General features: G+C 36.3%; 3 protein-coding genes across 4 annotated transcripts in view; 1 reads left to right on the top strand and 2 right to left on the bottom strand.

The window, feature by feature from the left end:
- Window positions 1-3,361: 3,361 nt before the first annotated feature.
- Window positions 3,362-7,361, top strand: LOC102596501 (uncharacterized). Its single transcript, XM_006342284.2, has 2 exons — window positions 3,362-5,884; window positions 5,980-7,361. The coding sequence occupies exons 1-2, from the start codon at window positions 3,645-3,647 to the stop codon at window positions 7,145-7,147; spliced, it is 3,408 nt and encodes a 1,135-aa protein (XP_006342346.1). The 5' UTR covers window positions 3,362-3,644; the 3' UTR covers window positions 7,148-7,361.
- A 471-nt stretch (window positions 7,362-7,832) lies between these two features.
- On the bottom strand, window positions 7,833-11,970 carry LOC102597045 (PHD finger protein ALFIN-LIKE 4-like). Its single transcript, XM_006342286.2, has 5 exons — window positions 11,774-11,970; window positions 11,623-11,655; window positions 10,185-10,413; window positions 9,664-9,799; window positions 7,833-8,318 (listed from the first exon to the last, which is right to left on the bottom strand). Exons 1-5 carry the CDS (start codon window positions 11,871-11,873, stop codon window positions 8,073-8,075), a joined length of 744 nt encoding a protein of 247 aa, XP_006342348.1. The 5' UTR covers window positions 11,874-11,970; the 3' UTR covers window positions 7,833-8,072.
- Window positions 11,971-12,843: 873 nt separating this feature from the next.
- LOC102597371 (protein bem46) overlaps window positions 12,844-15,595 on the bottom strand; it is a 9,378-nt gene continuing 6,626 nt past the window's right edge. The window contains exons 7-8 of one of the 2 annotated variants that reach the window (XM_006342288.2): window positions 14,039-14,300; window positions 12,844-13,297 (exon numbers count right to left, since the gene is read on the bottom strand). In XM_006342288.2, the coding sequence (XP_006342350.1) occupies window positions 13,278-13,297; window positions 14,039-14,300 (282 nt within the window). In that variant the 3' untranslated portion in view covers window positions 12,844-13,277. Of the gene's footprint in view, window positions 13,397-14,038; window positions 14,301-15,595 lie in introns of both variants that reach the window. The other variant, XM_006342287.2, reaches the window with a different exon arrangement.

The following is a 15,595-nucleotide window of genomic DNA, read 5'->3' on the forward strand; positions in this document are numbered from 1 at the left end:
ATAATTTCAACTTAAATACTAATGATTCAAAGTTGAAAAGGGCCAAGAGAATGGCCCTTCAAAAAATGCAAGGCAGTTTTTTGGATGAATACAACAGATTGGAGGCGTATGCAAATGAGATTAGAATGACTAATCCCGGTAGTGATGTGGTGATCAACTTATCAAAAGATGCAATGGTACAAGGAAAAAGAAAATTTCTCAGAATGTACATTTGCTTTAATTCAATGAAGGTTGGATGGAAAGAAGGATTAAGACCATTCATAGGACTTGATGGGACCTTTTTAAAGGGCCAATGCAAGGGGCAATTACTGGTGGCTATGGCACAAGACTGCGATAACTCTTTCTATCCATTGGCGTGGGCTGTAGTGGATAAGGAGACCACTACGACATGGACATGGTTCTTACAGTTGTTGGAGAAGTTATTGAATCTGAAAAATGGTGATAGCATCACATTTATGTCTGACATGCAGAAGGTAAGTAGTAATTTGTGTTTATGTAACCTAATAATATACAGTTTTTTATAAGTACTAATTGGTTTGACATGTACAGGGATTACTGAATGCAGTGGAAAATGTCCTTCCATTATCAAACCATAGGTACTATTAAGATGCTTTTAAGTGCTATCTTGGTTTTGCTAACTAACATGAACTTCTAATTATTTATAGATATTGTGTAAGACATGTTGAGGCCAATTGGATGAAGAGATTTAGGACCGGAGAGATGAAGAAACTTATGTGGTGGGCTGCTTGGTGTACTTATGAAGAAGATTTTAAGGACCAATTGAATGCTCTTGGTGCATTATCAGAGGAAGCTGCTAAAGATTTGGTCAAGTTTCCACCACAAAAATGGTGCAGAACATATTTTGATACTGTGTGCAAAAATCAGATGGTAGATAATAATTTCACTGAATCCTTTAACTCTTGGATCTTGGTACCTAGAGGTAAGCCTATCTTGAAGATGCTTGAAGAGATTAGAGTCAAAATAATGAACAGGTTGAGAAAGAAGGAAAAAGAGGCAGAAACATGGAACATTTATTACAAACACAGTCCTAAGTGTATGGAATTATTTATTACCTACAGTAAGATTGCCAACTTATGCAAGCTTGAGTTTAATGGGGACCTTGGGTTTGAAGTGTCTGAGGGTGAAGATAGGCACATAGTGAATATTGTGGAGAAGAAGTGCAGTTGCAGGTAAATATATTAATTGAGACTATTATGTAACTGTGATTATGTAATATTCACACGAACTAATTATTGCTTTTCATTTTAGGTCTTGGCAGTTGACTGGCATCCCATGCCCTCATGCCATCAAGGCATTGCGCTACAAAAATATTGAGCCTCGAGATGAAATAAGTTGGTGGTACACTAAAGAAGCCTATCTTAAAACATACGGGGCCAAGTTGTTGCCTATGAGAGGTGAACAATTCTGGCAAGTATTGCCAGAACATGCCATAATTGGCCAAACAACAATACTGTAATTCAAACCATAACAGTTGTTGTTTGGCCAATTTTTGAAATTTGACAGGTGATTAGCAATTATATTGTTGCTTGCTGCAGTTAAGTTGTTGTTATGGTATGAATACCTTTATGTTTTTTTTTTACTTTCAGAGGTGATCATAGAGGAATGAGTGAGCCTACAGATTTGCCTTACTCACCCACTAAAGTCACATGGAAAGGAAAAGAAGCTATGACTAGTAATCAGTTGGAAAGGGCAAGAGAGAAGATGGTGGGGAAGTTGAAGACCAAGAAAGCAAATGGAAGATCCCAAATTTAGACTCTTGGTAGTTGGAAGTATTAAGTATATGTCAGCTTCTGTTAAATTTTTTTTTTGAGATACCGAAATGTTGGTTTTTGTATGATCTGGCAAGTGCAAACAGTGGCATTACTATTTTATTTTGTTGTTATGTTATGGATGTAAACAATACACAATTGCTTATGTTTTATTTTGAACCGAAGCTTTGTTTTGAATGAATATTTGTTTGGCCAGTTTTTGTTTCAGGTTCTTGGTCTGTTTTGGGTTAGCTAAGGTGTTAACTGTTATGGTTTGAATTATAGTATTGTTGTTTGGCCAATTTTTGAAATTTGACAGGTGATTAGCAATTTGCTTGCTGCAGTTAAGTTGTTGTTATGGTATGAATACTTTTATGTTTTTTTTTAGTGTTGCTCTCCTGGAGAATTCTTTAGCCGCCGAAGTCAGTGACTGAAATTGATCTGATCTTATGGACAACGAGTTAACAGTTGGAGTTGTTGGGTGATGAAGATATTGTAGCTACTGAACCTTAGAGTTTTTTTTGCGCTCTTTGCTTTTGATGATCTTTTGGCCTTCAATATTCTATTACTCAATTGATGCAGTACTACTCTTTATATTGTTCATCTAATATTGGACTTAGACGATCTTAAATATAGCAGAATGGACACTACTCTGATAACTTGATACACCACGATTTCAACTAAGAAAGAGCAGGTGTTTTCGACCTACTCTGACAATCAGTCGGGTGTCTTGATTCAAGTTTATGAAGGTGAAATAGCTTACCTTTCGTTTCAGTTGATCGATAACGTTAGTCCCAATCAAAGCTAAATTTCGTTGCTTTCTCAAGATCATCGGGATTGATTTCAAAGCTAAAGCGAAATCTCATGGTCGTCTTTATACCTCAAGCTTGGGTTGTAGCTATGAGGTTGAGCTGACCGTTCCATCTGCAGTCCACATGTTCTGTTTCAAACCCAATATTATATGTTGCGCCAAAATTGACGAGGAGAAGGTACACTAATTTGCTGCTTCTTTAAGGAGTTGTAAACGTCCCAAAGTGTATGAAGGCAAACATATATGTACATTGATGAAGTTATAAAAAAGCAGGGAATAAATCAAAGTAATAGCTAATTGATGAAGTTGTAAATAAGCAGGGGAAGCAAAAGATTTTTATATTTTTGTGGGTTGATCCAACAAAAATGGGTTAGGATTGAATTATTAATTGGGTCAAAAAATTTAGTGGGTATCCTAGTTGGCAAGCCTATGTGGCGGAATTAGTGCCATGTGGCTTGCCAAATCACTTCTGTTAAGTCCTAAGGGTAATTGTGGTCTCTTAGAATAACGGTAGGGGCATTTTTTATCCTAAAATGTAACGGAGGGTATAAGTGGTCTATATCTCATAGTTCAGGGGCAATTTTGACCCTTTTCCATTAAAAATATTAACTTTTGATAAATTTAAAAATTTAAATTGTTCCGTGCATACTTAAAAGGACTATTTCAAACCTAGATTCAAATATAAGGGACCATTATTGTTATTTGTCTCTACGTTTGAATATTTAAAAAATAAATAAAGATGATAACTCCAAAATAGAGAGACAAATAATAAGGAGAAACACTCGCCTAAGACATCGCTAATTCAAACTTTGTAAGAAATTCAAACTCTCTATCTCTCTCTCTCCTTTCTTCTTCATGTCAACAAAAAACAGAAAGTTCAATTTTTTATGTTCAAATTTGTCTTTGCAATGGCGATAGAACCTATGATTTTTTTTAATTATGTAAATCTGCTAATCTAGCTTTATCAAAGGAGCAATTTTGAATTTTGAATTTTGAATTGTTACAATTCTGTGAATTGGGTTTTTGTATAATTGTATGATAACGTTATTCTTGTAGTTTTTGCGATGTCGAAAATTGGTGGAAATGAAAAATTGTTGGATGATATTGAAGCTCTAAATAAAGCTTTATATTTGGATGATAAAGGTGGACGGAGGAGTTTGATGTTAGGAGCTAGTAATCGTTCAATGTCGGTAGGAAAAACCCATCAGAAATCGAAGAGTAAAGATGATTTATCAGAGAAGGAGAGTAAGAAATCCATCTGGAGTTGGAAAGGTCTAAAATCCTTGGCTGTTAGGAACAAAAAGTTTAATTGTTGTTTTTCTGTTCAAGTACATTCTATTGAAGGGTTATCAACATTGTTTGATGAGCTTTGCCTTGTTGTGCATTGGAAAAGGCGAGATGGTGAGTTAACGACTCGTCCTGTTGTTGTTTCTAAAGGGATAGCTGAGTTTGAGGAACAGTTGACTCATACATGTTCTATATCTGGTAGCAAGAATGGTCCTAATCAATCAGCAAAGTATGAGGCTAAACATTTCTTGTTGTATGCTTCTATATATGCTACTCCTGATCTTGATTTAGGAAAGCATCGCGTTGATCTTACTAGGTTGCTTCCTCTTGCATTGGATGAATTGGAGGAGAATAGCTCAGGCAAGTGGACTACTAGTTTCAGGTTGTCAGGTAAGGCTAAAGGTGCAACCATGAATGTTAGTTTTGAGTATCACATAGTTGGGAAAACTTTTACTGTGTTTCCTAGCAATACGAGTCTTCTCGATGTGAAGAACTTGAGGCGCAATAGTGAAAATGTAGCAAAAATTTTGGCACAATGTGAGCAAAGTGATGAGCTGAGTAAAACAATGAGGCGAGCGGGGAGCCTTCCTGCTCGATCTTCTGCTTCACAGTGTTCTGCTGAGAATATAAAAGACCTTCACGAGGTTTTACCAGTTCCTTCGTCTGAACTTTCCATATCTGTAAATGTGATGTATCAGAAACTTGAGGAAGAGAAAGTGGAATGTTCAGTTGATTGCAAACCGCAGATAGATGTATCCTGTGATGATGTTAAGACCCTAAAACCCAACTTAGCCTTGCTATCGGAGCCTGAGAAGGGAAATATTGAAAATGGGGACGATTTAAGTGAGGTTTCTATCAGAGATCAAGGTATAGAAGTTGCCTCAGAGGTATGGGAGGGAAAAGAAGAAGAAACCACGAAAACTGGTGATACTCCTTCGGAAGAGAATGCTGAACCTAATAGTAGTTTTGGGATGTTCAATGAAGAGGAGCCACAGCTTGCATTGTTGTCCAAGGAAGTTGACACTGCGAATGATGATCTTTCAGTGAGCACCTGCAATTTCGAGACAAATGAATCTTCCAAAGAGTCGATCATGAAGGAATTGGAGTCTGCATTAAAGAGGGTGTCTGACTTGGCAAATGAGGGATTAGATTCCCAAGATGATGAAAATGAAGTTATAAATCATGATGGAGGCTTGGACAATAAAGGAAACTTTGGGGAGCTTAGGAAAGGAAAATCCCTAAGCTTGGATTATGATGCTGAATCTGTGGCTAGTGATTTTCTGGATATGTTAGGGATAGAGCACACTCAATTTTCCCCGAGTTCTGAAAGTGAGCCTGATTCCCCAAGAGAACGACTGCTGAGGCAATTTGAGAAGGATACTTTGGCCGATGGCTGTTCCTTGTTCAACTTTGATAAGGACATTGATCACCTAGAATTTGCTTGTGATGCTTCAACTGGATCCGATTGGAGGAGCATTTATGAGGATTTTGATTATTCATGTAATGTAGATTCCTATGTAGAGATGCCAAAGATAGAAATCGAAGCAACAAGCAATAAAACTGGGGCGTCCATGTTGGAAGACTTGGAGACAGAGGCTTTGATGTATGAATGGGGCTTGAACGAGAGGGCATTTCAACATTCCCCTCCTAAGAGCTCAAGCGGTTTTGGAAGCCCAATTGATATTCCTCTTGAGGACCCTTCCCAATTGCCCCCTCTTGGAGAAGGCTTAGGACCCTTCATTAAGACTAAAAATGGAGGATTTTTAAGATCAATGAACCCTTCACTTTTCAAGAATGCCAAGAGTGGGGGGAGTTTGATAATGCAGGTATCCAGTCCAGTGGTGGTTCCTGCAGAAATGGGATCTGGCATAATGGACATACTGCAGCATTTAGCTTCCATTGGAATTGAAAAGCTCTCTATTCAGGCAAATAAATTGATGCCTTTAGAAGATATTACTGGCCAGACAATGCAACATATAGGATGGGAAACTGCACCAAGCCTAGATGGAACTGTGAGGTTTGAATCTCTCTCTCACTTATATTTGAAATCGCGCATATCTAGCACACTATTTCTCTTAACTAATTGTCTTATATGACTTCTACCTACTGCAGACAAGATTTGTTGCAGCATGAATTTGAGTTTGGACAAAATATGGCTGGTATTCAAAGTAATAAGGGGAAATTGCACAGACCAAAGTTCAGCAAGTTGGAGTCAAATTCTGCCGGGCTTGACAAGGACTCAGAATACGTATCACTAGAGGACCTTGCTCCTTTGGCGATGGATAAAATTGAAGCCCTTTCAATTGAAGGTTTGAGAATACAGTCAGGCATGTCAGATGAGGACACACCTTCTAATGTAAGCTCAAAACCCATTGGTGAGTTTTCAGCCATTGAGGGAAAGGAGGTCAACTTTGGAGGAGCTGTAGGTCTAGAAGGAACGGGTGGATTGCAGTTACTGGACGTTAAAGACAATGATGGTGGTGGTGAGGTTGATGGACTTATGGGCTTATCTCTCACTCTTGATGAATGGATGAAGTTGGACGCTGGAGAAATTGATGAAATCAGCGAGCGGACGTCCAAACTGCTTGCAGCTCATCATGGTACCTGCACTGACTTGTTTCGTGGTAGGTCGAAGAGACGTGGCAAGGGTAAGAATTGCGGATTGTTGGGGAACAGCTTTACAGTGGCCCTAATGGTGCAACTTCGTGATCCTTTAAGGAATTATGAGCCAGTTGGTACACCTATGCTTGCTCTTGTTCAAGTGGAGAGAGTGTTTGTAACACCTAAAGCTAAGATATACAGCACAGTTTCTCAAGTTAGAAAGAGCAATGAAGACGACGATGATAATGAAATACTCATGCCCCCCAAAAAGGAAGCTGGTGGTGTGGAGGTGAATGAAGATCACATTCGTGATGATGAAGAAATCCCTCAATACAAAATCACTGAAGTGCATGTTGCAGGTTTAAAGACAGAACAAGGTAAAAAGAAATTATGGGGTTCGTCAAGTCAACAGCAATCAGGATCGCGTTGGTTGCTGGCGAATGGAATGGGAAAGAAGAATAAACATCCATTAATGAAGTCAAAGGGTGGTAATAAATCATCGATAGCAGCTGCTTCTTCTCAAGCAACTACAACAACAGTGCAGCCTGGTGAAACGTTATGGAGTATATCATCACGGGTGCATGGTACAGGGGCTAAATGGGAGGAATTAGCTGCATTAAATCCACACATCCGAAATCCAAATGTTATTTTCCCTAATGAAAAGATTAGATTGAGGTAGCATTGTACGTAGAACATCATTTATATACATATGATTGGAAAAAAAAAAAGAAGCTTCAATCTCTCTCTCTCTACTTTCTTCTTGAAGAAATCATGATTTCATATCATGATGTAAGCTAAATTATTAGGCTTACCAATGTTGAATACAGGACACAACTAGAAAAAGACCAATAACAAATTCTAATGTAATTGGCAATGACCCCCTACCTTGTAAATTAAGATCTAGTGATGTATATCTCTAAAACAAAATAAAAGAGAAAAGGCATAGTTGAAAGGAAAAACGGAAACAATAGATTTAGGTATCATAATAAGTAACTTCTTCAATGGATATTTTGTGAAGATACAAGATAGAGGAGATTCAACCATGGCAATAAAGGATTTTCACATTGAACCAAGGGGAGAGCAGCTTGCAGATACAGCAGAACGTATATCATTTCAGCAAATGAAGCTACTACAAGACCAGCACGATTATATCTCACATCGCCCATTAAGTACATAATTCAATCTTGATTGACGTGTTTTATTCTGCCTAATCTGTAACCAGTCAACTAGCTCGCAAGCTGTAACCATGATGAGGCAAATGCTCAGCAGTCATTCCAAATCACATCATTTACTTGCGTTTGAAATCATTAAGAACACGTTTTATGATCAAACAAGGAGCACCCAAAAACTACAGCTGCAACATATGCTCCAGATGAACTGCATTTAGTTAGAATTGATACTGAAAGATGCATCTAATATCCAATTGTTTAGAGTTGAATAAAAGGATGTCTTGAGGGAACTAAACTAGTTAAGCACCCTGATAAACGTAAGAGACTAGAACTCTGACTACACATTCCTTGCTGATATTTGTAAGATGACAGTGAGCTGAGCTCAACATGAACAATTACAAGTTGTGGAACTCAGCACATATCTGATAGGGGATGTCACGGGAGTATCCTCTTGTTGCTGCATGAAGGGCATTTGTACTGCTTTATATGCTCGGCCTTGGCGGGGGTGATCTTCACACAGTTGCCATGGAACCACCTCTCGCACATGTCACAGAAAATCCAGAATTCATCTGAAGCGTAGTTCTCACCACATGCACCACACAGAGTATCGCCATGTTCATCTTCTTCTTCCTCATCGAATCCATCATCCTCATCTTTTACTTGAGGCTTTGAGTATTTACCCTGAGATTTAAAATAAAACAATGTGGATATCTGCTGTGCCATGCATGAAAAAAAAGCAATGAAGCATGGATCTATAACTAAGATGTCAACACATTAGAGGCATAATGATACAGGGTACATGAGGCATGGTACTGAATTTAGTTATAGGAACATGGCTTAGTGCATTGAAATAGCCACAATGACAATGAGGTAGACACAGTAACATCTAGTCTAGATGATGATACAACAACATCCCCAGTGACAAGTTTAAAAGAGGATACTTCAGAAGACAGTAAACTTAGCACAAGCAACTGCAAGAAGGCACACGTTCATTTTATTTATTTATTTTGAGAAGAAAAGGTTTATTTTTCAAAGCAGTTCGATACAATTCACTTAAGACAACCCAAAATGTACAAACATAGTGCAAAGAAAAATTAAGTGTAAAATGTTGCACAACAGAAGCACCAAATTCGCAAATAATTTTAGATAGAGAACCGATTTATGCAAAAAGGTCAATTATGAAGCAGCTGCAGGAGTTGAGGTAGACATAAAACATTGGATGAAGTTACATAGGAGAAATTAAAGAATAATAATAATAACACAACACTAAGGCTTCATGGGAGTCTCATAGTTTACCTTACACAATACCTCTTTGGAAAAACTCCAGCATTGACTTCACCCTAGTCCCTAGGCATCTAAAAAGCCTCTTCTATCAAACTTAAGCATACAACACAATTGTAATTACTATAGTTCAAATCACTTTTAACTGACTAATAAGCCTTCCTCAAACAAGAAGCGGGGCAACCACTACCTGACCTGCCCAGAAATGCATAGACGCAAGCCTGTTCTGTTTTTACACCGAACACCAAGGTAAGCAATTATATAAGAAAATGACAAATCAACAATATATCAACTTAGGAGGCCCGTTTGAACTCCCATACTATAACAGGACCGAAAGATTAGTTTTCCCCTGTAGAAGAACATTATACAAATGCTTTACTTTCCAGATTCCTACCTCTCAATGTTATTAAACTGCTATGACAATAGCAAAACATCACTATAAATGTCACTTACTGCTGTCGAGAGTCATCATACACATTTATAATTCAAAATGGGTGTGGATAATTGAAATCTGAACCATGTCTCAAATCAGAGAGGATCCATTTAGTGATTCATTGACCATGTCTTAGGTTCACAAACATAAGTTTCGAGGAAAGTATTCAGTGGCAATGTCCTAAAGCTGAAGGTTTTCAGCTAAATACTGTCCAAAGGGAATCCTTTAAAGACTACTGCACAGCTACTGTTATCCATGAAAAAACATCTATTTGAGAGAAGGATGGGGGACTGAAGAGGTTTTCAACAGTACCGCTTTAGAATTTGATTTTGACTTGTTGCTGCTGTGATTTGAAACTGTTGATTTATCCTTTACTTTCTTCTTGGCCACTCCAGTAACAACTTCATATATTGTTGGCAGATCATTCATCATGTTGAAAAGGCGTTTCCTAGATTAAAGAGATCAAAAGGATTCAGTAAAGTGAAGAAACTTTCCATACTCGGTAGACTCTAAACGAAGGAAATAATTGTTTTTCTCCATCAAAGAAATTACACAGATGCCTGCTGGGACAATACTCCTCCAAGCTTTGACATCTGACAAGGTGTAATTATAAGCATCCCTCCAGAATGCTTTACAAAGTGACACAGCAAAGGCTTGTAGGCTGTTCACAACTATTTATGATTCAAAGCAAGATATTTGAACAAAAGTTACAATTCTGATATGATTAAAAAGGAAAAAAAAATATACACAAATAAATCACTTGGAAGGTGACCTATTAAAAGTACAAATAACCAAGAAATTATTTTCTTATATTGTTGTAGAATCGAGTTTACCTGTCAGCTCTATCAAAGCCGAATCTGGCACCAAAATAGAAGGAAACAGAGAGTAGCCATGCATCACTATGTACAGCAACCAGAGCTAACCATTCCTTTTCTTGCATCCCATCTCTAGCAAAGTTTATACCTAATGCTGGCTCTGGAAGCTCTGGAGGCACCTCCTCAGCTGGCAAATTGACTTCCCACTGCTCGCTTGGATATCCATAGAGGCAGAGATTTTCCTTTTCTGCAAGGTTTCCAAATATAAAGAAAGAGTAAACAAAGACTAATCACAATCAGAAAAACACTTGTTCAATAAGAAACAACATCTTAGCAAAGCGAAGTCAGAATAAAACATTGGCGCCACCAAAATCTTTATTATGCAAAAAGTATTTTAAGCACAAAATCAGGCACAAGCTTCAATCTTTTGTTACAAAATTTATCAAGTTGGATGATAATTCACGAAATGATGAACTAGACTACATTAAATTAATATTTTAAGACTTAAGTCAATAACAAAGTTGGTCAGTAAGCAAAAAAGGACCAGACAGAAAATGATCCTACATTCGCAATACCTGCTCAATCAAAGCGAAAAAATGAAGCCCCTATATGAAGTTAGACCAATAACTTCCAAGCTATGAAAACTTAAAACATCTAGGGATTGATTGCTAGAATCATATTGTGAGGGACGACATACAGTAAGCACATAAGACCACGGTTACTATTCACTCATCTCCAGGTCAAGTCCACCCAACCAGTACATGGCAATTTCAATTTGGGAAGAAAGCTTAACCAACAATCTAAATAAGAGATTTCTCCCACAACTCATATGTCTGAAAAATCTTCATTTAAAGTTTTTTCCTCACACAAAGAATTCACATTGCGCACATGGTACAGTACATTACAGACAGAGGAGTGTTCTTGAAGCATTATGAACAGCTCTAGACGCAAGCAGAACACCAACACCCTATTAAACAACTCTAAAATCTTGAATTGGAAGAGATATTTACCAGTAAAAACAAAATCTCAGTTAAAAGTCGAGCAACAAAAAGAAAACCATGTCTATATAAACAGGACATAGGACAACACAACAAAAAAAACAGATTACCCAGAAGTTTAATTTTTAGTAAATTGCTTGAATATAATATAATTGAAAAGAAAAGAAAAACAAGGCGCTAGATTCTTCTGTCCTTTGACCCAAGACCCGAAATTTGATTGAAAAAATTAATGCGTTATTATCTCAAATAAAAAAGGTTCCATTTGGGTCGCCATCAGAAACAGTAGAAATTTGGTAATCACTTGGGTAAAATCAATTAGTACTGAAAAAGAGCAAGCAAATTACATGAAAACTCAAAACCAACGAAATCCGGTAAAAATAAGCGAAACACTCGAGAAGCAACATACAGCCAAACGCGGAAATGTATACGAAAAAAGAAGGTAAAGATCCCTAACTAACCAGGGTCACATTGCTGATAAAAATCCTCCACATCTGCAAAAGAAAGACAAAAATGATGAAATGTATCCCAAAAACCAGAAAGAAAGAAAGAAAAAAAAAGAGCATATAAAGCAGCAAAACAGGAAATTGTCGATAGAGAGAATTGAAATACCAGTGGTGAGGGCTTTTATCATGCCGGCTCGACGGCCAGTAAAATCCTTAAGAACTTCTTCTACGGTGCGAGGATTGTACTGTGCAGCACCTCCTTCCATCTTCACAATGGATCACTCTACACAAGATTTTTATTTAATATTTTTTCTTCCTGCCCCTGTTTCAATTCAGGTAATTTGAACAACTTTTTGAGCACGAAAGGAATATAATGTACAGGGGTATTATCGTAATAATACTGGATCATTTTGGACGGAAGTGGAAATGAAAACAGAGACCAATTCGAATGAACAATTTGTCTGACGTGGAATAACTTCATTGGTGGACGTCAAGTTTCAAATGTTACTTTAAAATATAATATAGGAATTGAGGTACGTGTTGGATAAGAATTAAGATGATGATACTAGCAAAAACAGAAATGCTAATTTCAGCAATGGGTTCTATATTTGCCTACTCAATCACACTGTTAAGTATTGTTTATTGTTTCGATAAATCGTATCGTCACATATTAAGAATTTGAGTGATAAATCTACAAGAAAATACAAGGTACAATTTGAGTAATAATCCTATAAGAAAAATAGGATACAAGCGAGTGCTACTTTTTAGGTAGGATAAAAAATAAAAATAATTACTAGTAATAATAAAGACAACAAAAATTAAAGAAATATTAAGATAACAATGTGATTACACTAAATTGAAATGAAACTTTTAACTGTTACTAATAATGAATCTAAACAATACAATACAATAAAATTTAAATAACAATCAAAACAAACATGATATTTAAACTAATAAATACAATAGGTAACAACAATCCAAACAAGGTGGAATCATTCGATGGAGGTGAGATGAGGAATTCAATAATTAAATATTATTATATGATGTTCAAATATTTTCATGTTCCCAAAAACTCACTTTCACTCACGTAAAACGTATATTCAAAAATTCAAATTTTGAAGCTTCAAAATCCATAGCAAAACAGAAGCCTAAACACATTTGCAAATGGGACTAAATAAACTTAAGTACGTACGTATTAAATTACAAGCCGTGATGTTTTCCCCAAATGGTATAATATTATGCAAGTTATAGTTGAAATTTGAATACGAACAAGTCCTTCAGAAGAACCTTACAAGCTTTAAGCTGATAATCCTGATGTGTACGTAATAACTAAGGAAAGTTTGAATACATAGATTGAAAGTTCACAAATTATAAGAAAAATCATCACACCAAAATAAAGAGTAAGCCATTCACACGAAAGAATGTCTTCCGCCTGTCATCACTCTCTGGTAGAGAGTTGCCATTCTACGTTTGGCATACAATCGAAACGTTTGAATCCTTATTCATACAACACGACTCAGCTGGACCTATATTTCGACACCCTAGTATTGTTAGTGAGATGCAGTATAAATGAAGACCCTTCACATCTTTTTCCCTTCTGAAAATAGGACACCAAAAAATATCCTCAGAAGAATAAATATTTGAAAGGATGCACTTCCATTCCTTTGATATCACAAACTGCTCTTCATCACTGCAACATCAAAAGAAACGTATTTGAATCCTCGAATCCAAAGTTACATCTGAACTGCCTGAAACTCAACATTTCAGCTTGCAACAAAATCTGAAGATACTGCAAATGATATCACAAACCAAACAGCCACAATTAGCCTAGAAAAGAATTGAAGTTCATCAGCTTTCAAACTTCAACACAGTGAGAAACAATGATCCACAAGGTGCAGATAAATGGATATATGAGGTAGTAGGCATTTCTATTTTGGAAAGGTAATACTTTAACAATCTTGTAGTTTCAGAAAGGAGCTATAACAGGAGCTAAATCAAAAGAATTAATAGCATTTACCGTTATATGAATTATTAGATACCTGTTGGATATCATACTCTCAAATGTCTTTTCCAAATACTCTTTTATGAGTTAATTTTGAAAATAGATTTTAGACATAACAAAATGGTCTATTCCTTAGGCTGATAAAATAGGACATGACTTCCCTTTCAGATATCTAGAGGGATCAGTCATACTTTACCCAGTCTTCGACAGAGCAATTTTTTTTTCAGGACAGTTTAAAAGGGGCTGACTGTCCAGGTATATAGGAGGCTTGCAGCCTCTAGAACCCTAACTTAACAATATCCTTCCAAGAAGATTTATCATCTGTGTCTTCACAAATATTTTCTTAGACGATAATTAAGATGCCCAAAACCATATAACAGAGAAAAGATAGCAGAACAATAGCAGGTGAAGTTGATATCTGCAACTAACCCTTTTGCTTAGAGGACAGTTCCGAATCCTTCTTTGATTCATCATCCTTCTTCTCTGGGACAGTTTCTTCCAAATATTTCTGAATTGTCCTCCAATAATGATCACCACCTGCCAACCAGGTATCCATGTGCATCCCACTAGGAAATTCCACAAATAAGCATTGCCTGTTGCGTGCAGCTGCCTTTGCATACAACATCTGCATGTGGAATGGTGGAACCATCTCATCTTGTAATCCAGATAGGAAGAGGATTGGTTGCCTGATCTGCACTCAAAACAATCAGATAATATAAGCCAGACGTCTGAGCTAACTTGAACATAACAAGGACAACAAAAGCCAGAAACATAATTTCAACCAGCTTCCTTCCGAAAAAAGGGGGGAATAAAACATAATTTCAACCAGCTTCTAGCAACTCAACAATAATTAAATAAAAGGCTAGCAGACACAGTAATTTCACAAAGTTTAAATAAAATCTAAGATGGTTCAGGGCTTCAGGCCACTATAATAATACACAGATTCATGGTCGATAAGAAACCCTGCTGTTATCAAAACGTGCAAGAACAGTAACTAGATTTCTCAATATCACATCATTCACATCTTATCTATGAAATTACAAATATACGACTGAGATGCAATTCAAGTGCATTTCATAGTAAATGAATACGTCAGAGTTATTCACTTTTTTCCCGGAAATTTTTTTAAACTTCATCTGAAAATCAGCATTTAACCATGAAAATTTCCAAATACAACTTGAACTTGAAGCTATATTTGAAATTTGGAAAACACCTCAAAACTTGTTTTCATTTATTTCCATCTCACTTTTTACCATTGCATTTATTTCTCTTTTTTTTAAAAAAATTGCCCTAAATGTTTTGTTTTTATAAAAAATGACCCGTTTAAATTAGCCACTAGCCAGGGAATTTTAAAAAGTGCAGACCTTTATAAAAAGCTTGTTTTTATTAAGCAAGCCAAGTGATCACTTTCCAAGAAATTATAAGAAGTGCAGCACTTAAGAAATTGCTTGGCAACATGCCTAAATTAAGGGCCCGTTTGGCCATGCGATATGGTATCATGATATGGAATCATAAGATGAAATTGAAGTTTTGTTTGGACATGCGATATGAAATTTTTGTGTTGTATATTTTCTCATAAACATAAAAATCCCATAAGTTGTAAAACTACCCCAATTGTTTATTCAATCTTATTAAATAAACAAAAATTTATAAAATCGCATAATAAATTATTACAAAGCTATTTGTTCTCCACTTAAGTAATTGTTTCATTTAACTTTAATTTAATAAAAAAAATTGAACATAAATTGTAGTGTACTAGTTTTTAATATAATCTTTCCACATAGTACGGACAATTTCCTCACGTTGAACTTGCATTTCTCGATCATGTGACCAAGAAGACGAACCAACATTGTTACTTTGAGCCATTTGTTGGTCAATATCATCCGCAACTATATTTTCATGCTCATAGACCATAAATATTTCATCAGTACTTTGATATTCTCGCAAATAATTATGTAACACTGCACAAGTTATGACAATTTTTAC

The sequence above is a fragment of the Solanum tuberosum genome, unplaced genomic scaffold, assembly GCF_000226075.1.
Source record: "Solanum tuberosum cultivar DM 1-3 516 R44 unplaced genomic scaffold, SolTub_3.0 scf00037, whole genome shotgun sequence".
NCBI lineage: Eukaryota > Viridiplantae > Streptophyta > Magnoliopsida > Solanales > Solanaceae > Solanum > Solanum tuberosum.